The sequence below is a fragment of the Rhopalosiphum maidis genome, chromosome 3 (assembly GCF_003676215.2).
Source record: "Rhopalosiphum maidis isolate BTI-1 chromosome 3, ASM367621v3, whole genome shotgun sequence".
Lineage (NCBI taxonomy): Eukaryota > Metazoa > Arthropoda > Insecta > Hemiptera > Aphididae > Rhopalosiphum > Rhopalosiphum maidis.
Window position 1 is genome coordinate 29,947,660 of NC_040879.1, and position 14,699 is coordinate 29,962,358.

General features: G+C 23.5%; 1 protein-coding gene across 2 annotated transcripts; it reads left to right on the forward strand.

Moving 5' to 3' along the window:
• Positions 1-733: 733 nt before the first annotated feature.
• Positions 734-14,255, forward strand: LOC113556038 (armadillo-like helical domain-containing protein 3). 2 transcript variants are annotated; one of them, XM_026960739.1, is made up of 15 exons: positions 734-999; positions 2,521-2,619; positions 2,796-2,858; positions 2,915-3,055; positions 7,542-7,683; positions 8,376-8,509; positions 8,562-8,717; positions 9,405-9,571; positions 10,440-10,649; positions 10,716-10,930; positions 11,063-11,295; positions 11,381-11,507; positions 11,895-11,970; positions 12,035-12,113; positions 13,846-14,255. In XM_026960739.1, the coding sequence occupies exons 2-15, from the start codon at positions 2,536-2,538 to the stop codon at positions 14,071-14,073; spliced, it is 2,055 nt and encodes a 684-aa protein (XP_026816540.1). In that variant the 5' UTR covers positions 734-999; positions 2,521-2,535; the 3' UTR covers positions 14,074-14,255. The 2 variants fall into 2 exon arrangements, with proteins under 2 accessions (XP_026816540.1, XP_026816542.1); XM_026960741.1 differs by lacking the exons at positions 734-999; positions 2,521-2,619; positions 2,796-2,858; positions 2,915-3,055 and adding an exon at positions 3,491-3,567.
• Positions 14,256-14,699: the final 444 nt, after the last annotated feature.

Here is a 14,699-nt window from a genome sequence, read left to right on the forward strand (position 1 = left end):
AACTTTTTTATTTTTTTATAATTTATATTTAATTAAAAAACATTTAACCATAAATTTGACTATTACTTTAAACATGTTACAATATTTAATTAAAAAAATTAAAATTATTAGTTGGTAAAATGTATGGAACAATAGATTAAAATGACTAAAAAAAAAAAATGTTTTTGTATTATTCATTTTTTAAATATTTCATAAGACAATTATTGCTGGGTTTTGGATTTTTAATTCATTGATTTTAAAGATTTTGGATTTGGATTTTAAAAATGATTTAAATCACATATATTTTTTTTTATATTTATATATTTTTGACGGCCTATGTTCTTTAATGAAAATTCTAAACTACCATATAGATTATATATTATGTTGTAGACGTAGAGGGTGTAGTGGGTGGGTTATTGATTACTACATACTTTGCTTACTGCTCGAAATATGCTTGCCACACCACTGATATAATATCATATATGAATCACTAATTGCAGAAAGGGAACATGTCCAATTTTTGACGAAATTGATTTATCACTGAATTTGTATTTCTCTACCTTAGATACATACCTATTTTAAGTAAAAACGGAATTAATAATATGTATTGTAGTTTGACGTAGGTACAATGCTAGTAAAATATGCTATCATAAGTTGTGGGCGGCAATACCGTTATCACTATAATATGCCTTATCAATCTTTCTGTATCTCCTCATATTTTAATTATCAATAATGCACTAAATCTAATCTAATACGAGTAATACGCGATCATCGAAAACTGTGACTGAGCCACTAGCTGTGGATTTTATTAACTTTAAGGGATTTCATTTCTAAGTAGTGCAGTATTATTCTGATCAGTCCTCCGTATCGTTTGTCGTCGTGCGAATAATGTCTCGTTAATCACAATTGGTTTACCTATTTAATTCAAACGTTACTTGAGTATTAGCAGACAACATATTGTGTATAATATAATATAGATTATCAGGATTTTTGGGTGATTCACACTTGTTCAAGCCCAAGGTAAAAGAATTTAATAATATATTATGCCAAATCGTTTATTATCTGTGCCGTGTACAAAACTTCACATCTAATGTTACTCATTGAGTTTTTTTTGAAATATTTTATAGGTACATAAAATATGATATTTAATTAAGTGTAAACTATGCATTCATCGGTAAAGTAAACATATAACAGCTGGTTAAGTTACACAAAACATTTATAATTTTTTTGTACAACCTACAAATATTATTAAATTTAAAATAAATATGTTAGTAGATACATATACATATACCTTTACATACTACTTATGTACATATTTTAGAACCATGTATAGTTTCATAAAAATATTTTCTTATTTTGAAGATAGTTTAATTTATATTTCATGTATGAAAAATATTGTGTTCTTTATATCCATCGAATTGCTTAATTGTTGCCTACTAGGTATGTACAAAATAGTATTATATTATTTTCATAAATATATGTATAAAAGACACTATCTGACTGACTTATTCATAATCTACCTTACAGCCAAAACTATTATAGCTAAAGACTTGAAATTTTCACAAAACACATGCCATCACATTATAAGTGTTCTGAAAAAAACTTGCATTTTAAAGAAATCACATACGGATTTGTTGGCTCTTGAAAAAAAAAAATATTTTTGTTTATATAAGGTGGCCATTGGTTACAGAAAATATAATAGTTGTTATGATAGAATATCATTTTAAACTTGGATTTTATATTTGATCAAAACCACCCAATGACTATGTTCAAAATCTGTGTACCTGGTTACATTTAACTGAGTTAATACTAAGTAAATCAACGGGTATTTCATTTTTCACAGACAACACCATTCAGGGTCAGTTAGTTTTTTATAAAATTATGAATATCTTTATATAAAACATACTTCAAGTATGTACATCCAATTTTTTAATAAATGGTAGAGCTTCCTATTTCATATGTACATGATTTCAGATATTCACATGAAATTATTATTTAAATCTATAAATCTGTATAAATTATTCACATATTTTTATTTTTTTATGTTTACTAAGTTTATAAAAAGTTTTTGGATAGTAACATGAATAGTAAACTCATATGTATTGTAGGTAATAACCAATAGATTTCCTTGAATACACATTTTTCACTCACTTATACACAAACTTCACATCTCCAATTGAAACCTCTAATAAATACACTTTATAAATGCAAATATATTTTTCAATACAAGTAGTTTGTTTTGTAGTATCACTAATAAGTAATATTCTATAATAATTGTAAATAAAAATATATAATTTATCATTTCATATAATTTTTTTTTTTTTGATATATCATTAGATCTATCATACCAAGGACTTTTTAATAAGATTTATTATCAATTTTATTTCATTAAAATAAAAATTATTAAAATTTATAACATTAGGTATTTTAAATAAGTACTTAACTACCAAATTAATAATTTAACAAATTCAATAACATCTTATTCAACTCATAGAATTTATTTGTAATTATACATGATCAATATTTTGTTTTTTGTTTTAGGTCTGGTTTTTAGACATGGCATTTCGTAGACGAAGTACATCTGGGTCCAAACCACAGCTTAAAGAAAAAGTTGTACAAATTTATGAATCATTTTTTAAGGTAAGTGAAACTTTTAATATTTTTACTATCAATTATTTTTTGAATTAATTTAATTTCTTAGTATTTTTTGTATATAGTATCTTAAACATCAGTGATATTTTATGCATTATTATATTATAGCTAAGCATGTACATTTGTAAATCGATTTTATATTAATTATTTTTTTTTTTTTGTAGGGTGAAGATGTCTCAAAAGACAATGATAATTTTTGGGATGAATTTTTCCTACTAAAACCTAAAGTATGAATTCATTTAATTCAGTTTCTGTTAACTAATTTACATGTTTAATACTTTAGATATCATACATTGAAACAGAAATGGAAAAATTAAGTATTGAACAATTAATTACACTTCAAGATAATATACGACTATTATTTATCAAATGTATCACAGCATTTGAATGCCAACATCAATTGCGTATAATATTTTCATTAAAGGTAATATTAATACGTATATTTAATATTATAATACAGTGAAACATATATATAACGGACAGTCACGGGACCAAATTAATTGTCCGTTATAGACAGGTTTCAGTGTTTAATAAGTAAAATTAGAAACATATCTGCTTAAGAGAAAATTAAAATTTTGTATGCATATTATATTAATATTGTACATATTATTATAATCATTATTATTAAATTATTATATTTTACATAATGTACATTATAAATGTAATTTTAATATTTATCAGCTGGTTGACAAATTGACAAATCACTAGACTCTTTACAACGAATAATATTCACCTTTTGTTTTAACTTGAAAGATTTATACGGTACGGTAAGTGCCATTGCTAAGATTATTTATTTCTATTTAATTGTATCTCAACTCATAAATTCAATAGGTACTGGCAATTAACGTTATCAAAATCGGGGATAATGCAATCAGTCGTAATCTATGTTTTCACATGTACTTAATTTCACTCTGTATTGAAGCTGTTTCATAGTTAGTATGTACATAATTTGATATTACATTTAGATTTGAACTAGGATTTTTGTCCATTATGAAATCACCGGGGTAAAATATTAGTGTCCGTGTTCGTAATCAAAGAGTCTGTTATAGACAGGTCAAAATACATTGGAAATGCCTATCTTTTTGCTAGGACCGGGTCATTTTATCCGTTAAGTCAGGTTTCACTGTATAAGGTTTAATACTACTGATTTAGCAGTAATAAATTGGCTAATATTGTTTTTTTACATATATTTTTTATTAGAGAAAACTTAGTATCTGTATTCAAATAAGTTTATTTTACTTAAATTTAAAAATATAATTACAATTTATATTTTATGTAATAATTTTTAAATTTTACTATTGATTTACACAAATTGTGTTAAATAATTATAAATTATGCAAATAAGAAATATCTGTTAAGTATCATTTATTTTCTACTCAAAAAAATATTTATCAACTTCATATCTAGTTAAGCTACTAATGTAGTATTCAAATTGTATAGTTTAGTACCTAGTTTATATTATTATACTATCAGTTTTAAAATATCAGATAAATCTGTGGCATGCTAATGATAGCCTAGAAAACATGTATATAATTGGTGATCGGGTTAGTGGGTAAACATATTATTATATAATATCACTAACTGTATCCGCACGGTATCCCTTGTGAAAAGAATTGCAAATCAAATATCCTTTAAATTTTCATTTTTTTGTTAAACATAATATGTATTGAATGAAAAAAATATTACCTAGAGCCAATAGGAAAATTGATGCTTATTACTAATTATTATCTTTTAATAGGTTAAATCTATGAAGCGCAAAAATTAGCACATTTGTATGTTGAAATTATGTAGTATAACTATGTATAGAGCAAAAGGTATATATGATTGTATTTTTATATTAATTGAAAGATTAAAAAAATTTCTTTGTAAACGGCCTTGTTGACTTTTTCCGCATTGGGGCATAAATATACAAATTTAATTTGGATGTCATGTGAGAAAGGGCAACGTCCAGTTAACTGTGTGAAAAACATTGAATGATTAGATCAATTCTAGCAACGTTAAGTGTTTGTCCCTATACTTTATTGATAGTCATTCCAAATACTAATTTAATTGGACATTGAAAAGGTAAATCTGAGAGTTTAATTGATTTCACAGCCTGTTAATATTACACTCGATCAATAAACTTCTCAATTTTTTGGATTTTTAGTCTTACTTTCTTTAGTCTTTTTACTCTAATAAAAATTAAATAATAAGTAATAAGCATAAAAATGGGTAATTTTGATAGCATGGTTTGAACTCGAGATACTCTACTATAAAGTGCCACTGTGCAAGAGGGTTTTTAGTGCGCAATGGTAATTTCATTGCTCTTTAAATAGGGATATACCATCCTACATCTTTGAGGCGCAAATTTGATTATACCTTAGAGATTTTATTAATCAGGTTATACGATAAATTATACACATAAACCTTCCTTAATTAATTGCCTATTCATCAGTAAAAACCATATCAAAATCTATTAGACTGCTTCAGAGTTTATCCCAAACAATAAAAATCTACTTAATTTTATACTATGTATTGATTATGAGTAAAGACCGGATTTATATGCATTTTAAATTGTAAAATATGCATGCATACATACTACTAAAAAAAGGCAAAATATGCAAGAAAAAAGTGCATAACATGCAAAATACAACTTTTATTTTAATTACATTTTATATTTGATTTTAATTTTGCAGTAATAATTATTTTTTATTTAAATTTTCATAAACAAAAAGTATGAGATGTATAATATAACAAATATGCAATACAAAAATATAATTTATTAAATTGTAATTTAATTTTTAATCATAAGATAATACATTGTTGAAAATATTTTATTTAAATTAAATAGTAGATACTTACATTGGTAACATAAATAGGAAAAAAGTATGATTTAATGTAGTATGTTAATTTGAAAAACAATAACTTATCAAAGTATGTTCCATATTTATTTCTGTATATTTTTTTAAATTTTGATAACCTCACCAGAAATATTATATGGTTCAATTTATTTTCTAATTGATGCTAGTTATGAATTTGAAATTTTGGGCATTTTAACTGTTTAAAAATTAATTTGTAAATTACAAAATAATTTTTAGCAAAAAAACATGTGCACTCAAACTACACTTAACTTAGCTACAACGTAATTCTTACTAACAAAAATTGTCTTGTATAAATATATAGTAGTAGTTGTAATAATGTACCTATATGGCTTTATAATTATATGTTGTTTTGGGTATTTTATCAACAAGAGTAGATAAAATAGGTAAAGCCACGTCTCCACTATAAAACTCGTGTACAATCATCAATCAACCTATATTATGGAAGTTCAGTAACTTATTTTTAGCATCTAAATATTCTTTAAGAGGCAAAATATTTGATATTATATAAACATTATAAACGTAACTATAATTGGTTTTTTTTGCTCTACACCTTTTTGAATCGTTAAGTGTATATTGTACAGTTTTTTGTTAAAATATGTTGTATAAAATTTTGATGTTAATGATTGATGATTTGTGGACACTCATTATTTCAAAAAGATGAATACTTTTTGAAAACATTTTTTTTTACAATTTCAAGTTCTTAAAAAAAGAACGTTTTTATTAAAAAATTATATTTTTTAATATTTTTATCCTTATATTTTTTTAAGTTTTTTACTTTTTTGAATGATAACATAGAGTTTTAATTTCATATTCCAAAGCAGAATAATTTTCTGAGTATTTTGATACATAAAAATCAAATTTAGGGCAAGTAGTTTATGAGTTATATATATATATATATATATATATATATATGTATTTAAAGTTTAGACAAGCAGAATAGTGGACAAACATTTTGTGGGGTAACCCCGTACTACTCCATTCCATGAATCTAAACTTTAAATACTTATATATAACTCATAAACTACTCGACCTAAATTTGATTTTTATGTATCAAAATACTCAGAAAATTATTCTGCTTTGGAATATAAAATTAAAACTCAATGTTGTCATTCAAAAAAGTAAAAAATATTTAAAAATATATTTTTTTAATAAAAACATTCTTTTTTTTAAGAACTTGAAACTGTAAAAAAATGTTTTCAAAAACATGAATACTTTTTAAAATAATGAGTGTTTTATGATAAAAGAATCACTCTGTGTATGATATTGAAAATAGCAACATGTATTTTATGCAAAACCGGTCTTTAATTATGAGTAAAAACTAATTAATATCTAAATAAATAAATAAGTAAATATAATAATACATACATTAATAATGTGTTTAAGATTATGATAGTAAGAGTATATACCAAACAAAAGTAGGCTACATTTTAGTTATTGTGTTAATGAAATTTAAAAACTATTAATCATGATAGAATATAAATTATGTAAGGGATAACCAAATGTTTGCCCATGGATAAAATTAATTTGGCTTGCAGACTAAAAATTAATTTTTAATTTTTTTTTTTATTTTGCCTTTACACTCATTAGAAAAACATATTGTAAATTGACCACAGAAAACATTGTCGATTTCTAATTTAACTATCCAGTGATGTACTAGGAAGGTTATATGGTTGATATATCATCCCAAGACCTTTTTTTACTTATTGTATGAACTAGTTAGGGAAACTATAAATATTACTATGAAATAAAAATAAATAAATAATACATTTGTATACATTAGTATGAATTATTTTAAATTATAAGTTATAAATGGTTTTTTGATGGTTTTTTTACTCCTTATAACTTGTGAAAATCATAAATATTCATATCAAATCCCATTAAATAGTCCTAGTTACACCACTCTAACCCTCGAAAAATATTATTTGGTTATTCCTAATTTATTGTAGGTATTAAAACATTTTTAAAAAAAAAGAATAATAATTTGTGTTCTTAGATTTATTATAGTATTTATAAATGTATTAATTAATTTTTGATTTATTTAATTTTTAGACATTGACATGTTTAGTAAGCAGTCTATACAAAAAATTTAGAATCAACCCTACGTTTGATTTCATTTCTATTTTGGTGATACCAAAAGACACTGATATGGTTTTTGAGAATTTATTGGGAAAATGCAATATAATGTTACGTGGTAATGAACATATCATTATTTTACTTAGTTTAAAAAATATATCTATCATAATTAATTTATATTTACATTTATTTTTTGAATACTGTAAATATAGTTTAATTGAACTAAGTAAACCTATTTTTTACTTCATTAGTTGACTCTTAAAACTATTAACATTTTTAAAATACTTTAGTACAGTAAACTTTTTGCTTATATAAACAAATAGCAATTAACATTTACTAATTTATATACATTGAATATATTCTTATTTTTAATTGAAAAAAATTTTTTTAAAATATTTATGTATATAATATATATTATTTACAGTAAAATCTGATTAATTGGGACATATCAGACGGTGATCTATCAGCTGCATTATGATACTGTCCCAATAAACTGAATTTTAATGTAACGAATACATACAAAATTAAGAATATAATACAATACTTGCTTGATTAAATATCAATCAAGCGTTAGTAGAATGAGGTCTCTTAGTATATTTAATTGAATTGACTATATTTTAATTTCATAAAATTCTTAAATTGTGAAGTTATTTCCTGTAACATGCATTGCTATGTTTCATAGTTTTCATATTTTTTGTAAAAATTATTAGTTTCCATGTAAAAATCAAAATAAATATATTATTTTTATAATTTATATATATTTTAAGGTTACATCTAAAAAGTAATAATTATATATTTTTTTATTTTAAGAACCTGAATGTGTTGTTGTTAAAGACCTATGTCTACAATTTTTACTGACAATTGTTACTGGAACCGACAACCTCAATGAAAACCCGGCTCTGCGCCATTTGATGTCAAACAGTGTTTTTGAACCTTTGACAGAAGTACAAATTAATATTATTAATTAAATGACTTACCAATATAAATTTTTTATAGGTTCTTTCAAATAATATATACCAAACATATCATGGCTATGATTCTATTTTACTCTTAACATTACTTATGAATGTTGAAACTGCTAAGAAAACAAATCCATATGTAGTCAAGTTATCACTATTAGATAAAGAAGATACTTTAAATGGTTATAGTCAGGTAAAAATAATAAATTATACTACTCATTAAAAATTTTAAACAAATATAAAACTGTAATAGAATTATATAATTAGATGCGTTTTTGAAAAAATTTAAAACTGACTATATCAGTAATAATAATGTAGCTGTATTCCGGTGAATCCGGTCACAGTATGGTAAATAAAAATCTAACTTGTGAATTATAGAAGTTACAAGACACAATCATATGGATATATATATTAATAATAATATTGATGTATAATTTTAATAACCATATTTTGGTATGGTATTGTATTGACAAAATTGTATGTACAAACTGAACATGTGTCTTTTTTAGAACATAGCATTAAATAAAGATAGAATCCTTTGACGCCAACTTACTATACTGGCCAGCCAACTTAATATCTCTTACTATTTATTTCTTGGGTAAATTTAACAATTTATCAAGTCGTGCTGTACATTCTACTGTTTAAAATTCTATGGAAAATCCCTTTTCTACACGATGCAAATATATAAATATTTAATACTAATTACTGTAATATAAGTAGACTAGTAGCATCAATACTTTCTTTTCTTCCAGCTATATATATATTTGAGTACTTTTATATTTGAGACTTGACATTTGTGTTTGCTATTTCAGTACCTGTTATTGTTAGAAATTTGTAATAAAATATTGGTAAAATTATTATAAAATTATCATTTTTAAAGATTATAAGATGGTCATTGGAAGAAATTTGTCAACAATATCGATCAGATGAAGTAGCACAGTACTCAAATAACACATGGTTTAATACATTTACATCAGTTGTTAGCAATATGTTATTTGTACCTGATACTATCGAAGAACATAATATTGAATTACCTCAAGAAATCAGGTATCATTATCATTTATTATATTTCTTTTTCTTGTTTGTTACATTTCTGCTTTCTTTTCTTAACAAAATAACAAGAATATTAATTATTACTGATTTAGTAAAACCTTACTAACTACTCTAACACTGATCATTAAGTTTTTAAAAACTAAAAAGTTTATAGATACTTTACCAATAACAAAAACATATGAAACAAGCATCAAATAGATTTTATACAGATTAATTATTACGATTTCATTTTATATTTGAATTGTTTTATTTAAATTCATTAATATTTATATATTATATATACATTTTTAATGCCTAAATTGTAATGATATATTTATGTGAATTCAAATAAAAATAAAGCAGTTTTCTACAATAAATTAAACTACATACAATTACTCGATAAATCAACAGATAGAAATAAGAATTCCCTGAACAATACCTTAACCAGAGTGATAGAATTTTGCAAAAAAATGTGTTGAAAAATGTTTTGAAATTGTAAAAAAATGACCACTGATAGATTACAATTGTACAATTACTTGCTATATTATTTTTTTTTTTCATATTTTAAGAATGTTAAGAATTATAAAATCAAATACCTATACTCTGCTCATGATGAGATCAGACTTCGCTACTTCAGTAAGGTTGAAAAATGGGTGTTGTTTGACCGCTGCCCGGCAAAAACTGGTCGCCACCAAGGTCCGATCTCATTTTGTAGAGTATAGTAATGCAATTGTCAAATCTTGATATTCTTCTTTTATTATTATGCATTTTCATTATTATAGACGTTATTCACTATAAAACAAAATAATGAATTTTAAGTCTTATTTATTAAATAAAATATTAATAGTAGTAATAATAATTACATTTATCAATTAAATTTAAGGTCAATGAGTGGAATATTAATTGCATTGTATGAAGCTGTACATTACAACAGAAATTTTATGACTACATTAACACATTGCCATACATCTAATAACTATGAGTCACACCCCAGTGTTATGCAACAGACACAATCAGTTACAAATAATCCTGATCTCAAATCGCCTTCAGATAATCAATTCTCCAATCTTCTAGTCACATTTTTTCAATATTGGTAAATTAAATTGTTACAGAACCATTTGTTTTTAAATTCTAATCAATTTTTGTATCTTTTTGATAGTTCAATTGTAATGCAGGACACAAAGACTGAAGCAAATGCAAATAATTCAATGCTATGCTTTGTAATATTGTCTAGTATTACTGATGACCAATTTGCCAATTCACTTATGCATGATGTAAATTTACAATTTAAAGTTGATCTATATAGATCCCCTACCAGACGATATATGTTTGTTCCAGACAAATCCCCAAAACCTTTGGCCGCTGCTCTATTAGGTAGTATTACATTGTATTTACTTTTAACGTAATTATTTTATGATGTTCATAATTTAAATTATTATTTTCAGTTATCAAAGAATAACTTTAATCATTATGATCATTTACATACAAATTTTGTACATGTTATAGATTTGATGATCGAGTTTATGTTAGGACACATGATGAAAAAATTACCACTTGACCAATATATGAAATGTATAAGCATAATTCACCGCATAATATGTTACCAAAAACGAAATAGTGTACGTTTATGTTACAATTGGAAAGATTTATGGAGTTCTTTAATCACGCTATTAAAATTTTTAATGACATATGAACATCAACTTTCACAAGATATGAATATTTATGATTTAGGAATACAGGTGAGTATATTTTACTAAATACATGCAAACAAGTTAAAAATATATTGTCAAATCACTTAATTTAATTCATAATTTTTATTAACAGATTGTAAATATATTTAACTTGTTCATTACTTATGGTGATATGCTACTTCCATCACCAAGTAGTTATGATGAATTGTACTATGAAATTATAAGAATGCATACAGTTTTTGACAATATATATGTCTTATGTAAGTATTTATCAAATTATAATTATAATACACATACATTTTTCTATTATCATAAATTATACCATTATTGGAGTAATTTTCTGTTTATTTTCTTTTATTTAATACAAATAATCATTCATGAGCTAAATGTTCTAATAGTTGAATTTGAAAACAAAATGTTATGTAATATCGTCTGTGGTTTAAAATAATAATTGTGTTCAACTAATGGATGTAAAGTTTATAATATGTAACAAAAGTATTCTAAATTAAATGATTTATTTCTTTGAAATTTATGTTAATACTGTTTACTATTTTTAATTTATTTAGTTTTGATTTTAAATTATAAAAATATGTTATTATTTGCTTCTTGTAGCCTTTTAATAATTTTAATGTTATAATACATTTTAGCGTCAAGAAACTCTTCAGCTGTTAGTGAACACAAGTTATCTGCCACAAAATTATCCAACTGTCTAATCAATATCAGGTAATTACATGTTTGAAATGTTATTAAAGCCATAGTTATGGAAATATTATTGTTGAATTTTCAGAGCTATAATCAATCATTATATACCAAAGATCGATAATTGGTTAGAAAAGAATTCGGTGACTACACCTGTTGGTGAAGAAGTAACTATTTTTTTTCTGATTTTTAATTTATTTTTAAACTTTTTTATGTAAATTATATTAAATAACTTAATGTCTCTGTAATTGTTTTGTAATAATGTATTGCCTTTTAATTAAGGAAAAATGTAAAAATATACATCTAAAAGAATACTATTAATTATATATCATTTTTATTTATTATAATTTGATAACTAAAAATAAAATAAAAATAATTTTCTAATATATCATAAAACTGCTATATAGGGTGATTCTTTTTATCATAAAACACTCATTACTTCAAAAAGTATTTATGTTTTTAAAAACATTTTTTTAGATAGTTTTAAGTTGTTAAAAATACAACATTTTTATTAAAAAATTATATTTTTAAATATTTTTTATCCTTATATTTTTTTAAGTTTTTTACTTTTTTGAATGACAACATAGTTTAAATTTCATATTCCAAAGAAGAAGAATTTTCTGAGTATTTTGATACATAAAAATTGAATTTTAGGTGATTAGTTTATGAGTTATAAGCAGTGCTCGGAAGTTCTAGCAAATGTATAATATTTTTTTTGGTTCGTCCTAAAAAATCCAAAATAAGATACAAATATGTTTCACACTTCTTTGATGTCATACACAAAATTTTATTTTGCTATTTTTTGCATATTTACGATTTTTACTGCTATTTTGCTAATTTGGAGTTATAAATGCTGTTTATGGGCATATTTTTAATAACTAAATTTAGTTAACCTACCAAACAGTTGCCTATGAATATGTGAACGAAAACAAATTGTTTTATTTTAAGATGGTACGCATCTGAAATAAAAGGCCTTAGACCATTGTTATCGTTGATTAAATCGGACAATTCCGTTCGTTTCCAATAAATTGTTTATTTTTAAAATCAAATCAACCATATTGTACTATTGCACTATCATTGGATTGAAGTCGTATTGCTGTCGATACCTATCATCATATTCTATGAAAAATATGTTGTAATAAATTATACAATTATAATGTTTAAAAAGTTTGTTAAAATTTTATTTTGCATATTTTCCAATTTTTAGTGCTATTTGTAGTGCTGATATTAATGTTTTTATGTGCATATTTAAGCGCTAAAAATTTATATTTTTAGTGCTATAACTTCCTTTTAGTCCTGGTTATAAGTATTTAAAGTTTTTGTTGCGCGGAGGGGATCGGTACGGGGTAACCCCCGCAAAATATTTGTCCACTACTCCGCTTGTCTAAACTTTATGTATAACTCATAAACTACTGGTCCTAAATTCGGTTTTTATGTATCAAAATACTCAGAAAAATATTCTGCTTTGGAATATGAAATTAAAACTATGTCGTCATTCAAAAAAGTAAAAAAACTTAAAAAAATATAAGGATGAAAAATATTTAAAAATATAATTTTTTTTTGATTTTTTACTTGAAACTATGTAAAAAAAATTTTTCAAAAACATGAATACTTTTTGAAATAATGAGTGTTTTATAATAAAAGAATCACTCTGTATATTAACATTTTTATTACTAATGTAATTATTAATTAATAATTTCATTGTTTACTAATATAAAGGAACATAAAATCTTAAAAATATATATGTGTATTATTTACTTTAATTTTGTTATAATTTCAATAAAAACAAAGCCATACTAACAAATTGTACTGCTATTATTTAGAATGCATTTAAAAATTCAATATATTTGCTTAAAAAATCATTTTTTTATATTGTTGTAATTTTTTTTTTTTTTATAGATTTTAGAAGTTGTTAGAAATAATTATGACACACTGACACTGAAACTACTACTTGATTGTTTGGGAAGTTTTGAAGCAAACAAGCCCAATCATGATTTGTCAAGCTCATCACTTATCAAACTAATGGTTAGCAAAGTAGTCAAGGATACACGGCAGTCATTAAAACATTCTAACACCGATCTTCAACAAATTCTTCAGAATTTTTCACTTTACACTAATCCATCATAATAATATTTTATAATAAACAGTATTAATATTATATTCAAAAACTATTTATTTAAACATGATCAAATGCAATTTTAGAAAATCTTTTTAATTATGTTGCTTTTTTTACATTAGAAATTAAGATTGGATATTATTGAACGAATTTAATATATAATTCTCATTGAATAATTTTTTCTTTGACTAACCAAAACTTTCTTATAATTCATATATTTTGTGTATAATTATTTATTTATTATTACAGGTAAATATTTACCGAAATTGTATTTTAAAATATATTTTATTGATTCTATATGTGTGGTTCTATCTAAAATTATAAAAAAAAAAAATTTTCTGGTCAAACAAATTTTTTCTTTGGTAAATTGTCCATAATATGAACAATACTAATTGAATAATATACATTAAAAATAAAATAAAATATGTGCTATTTATACATCATAATGCTTTTATTGTCATAATTCTATGCACCATATCTTGATATTACCTAAATATTTTTGGTAATTTTATTTATCACAAGAATAAAAAAGATGTAGACATTCATTTTCATATAGTAGAAGACATTTACTATATAACATGTAATTTCTAACAGACAAATTGTGAAAACAGTTAATTATATTTAATTGTAAAACCTA

Coding starts and splice junctions, on each gene's coding strand:
- LOC113556038 (XM_026960739.1), top strand. CDS start 2,536: ATGGCATTTCGTAGACGAAGTACATCTGGGTCCAAACCACAGCTTAAA. Junction 8,510..8,561: donor TTTTTGAACCTTTGACAGAA/GTACAAATTAAT, acceptor AATTTTTTATAG/GTTCTTTCAAATAATATATA. Junction 9,572..10,439: donor GAATTACCTCAAGAAATCAG/GTATCATTATCA, acceptor ATTAAATTTAAG/GTCAATGAGTGGAATATTAA.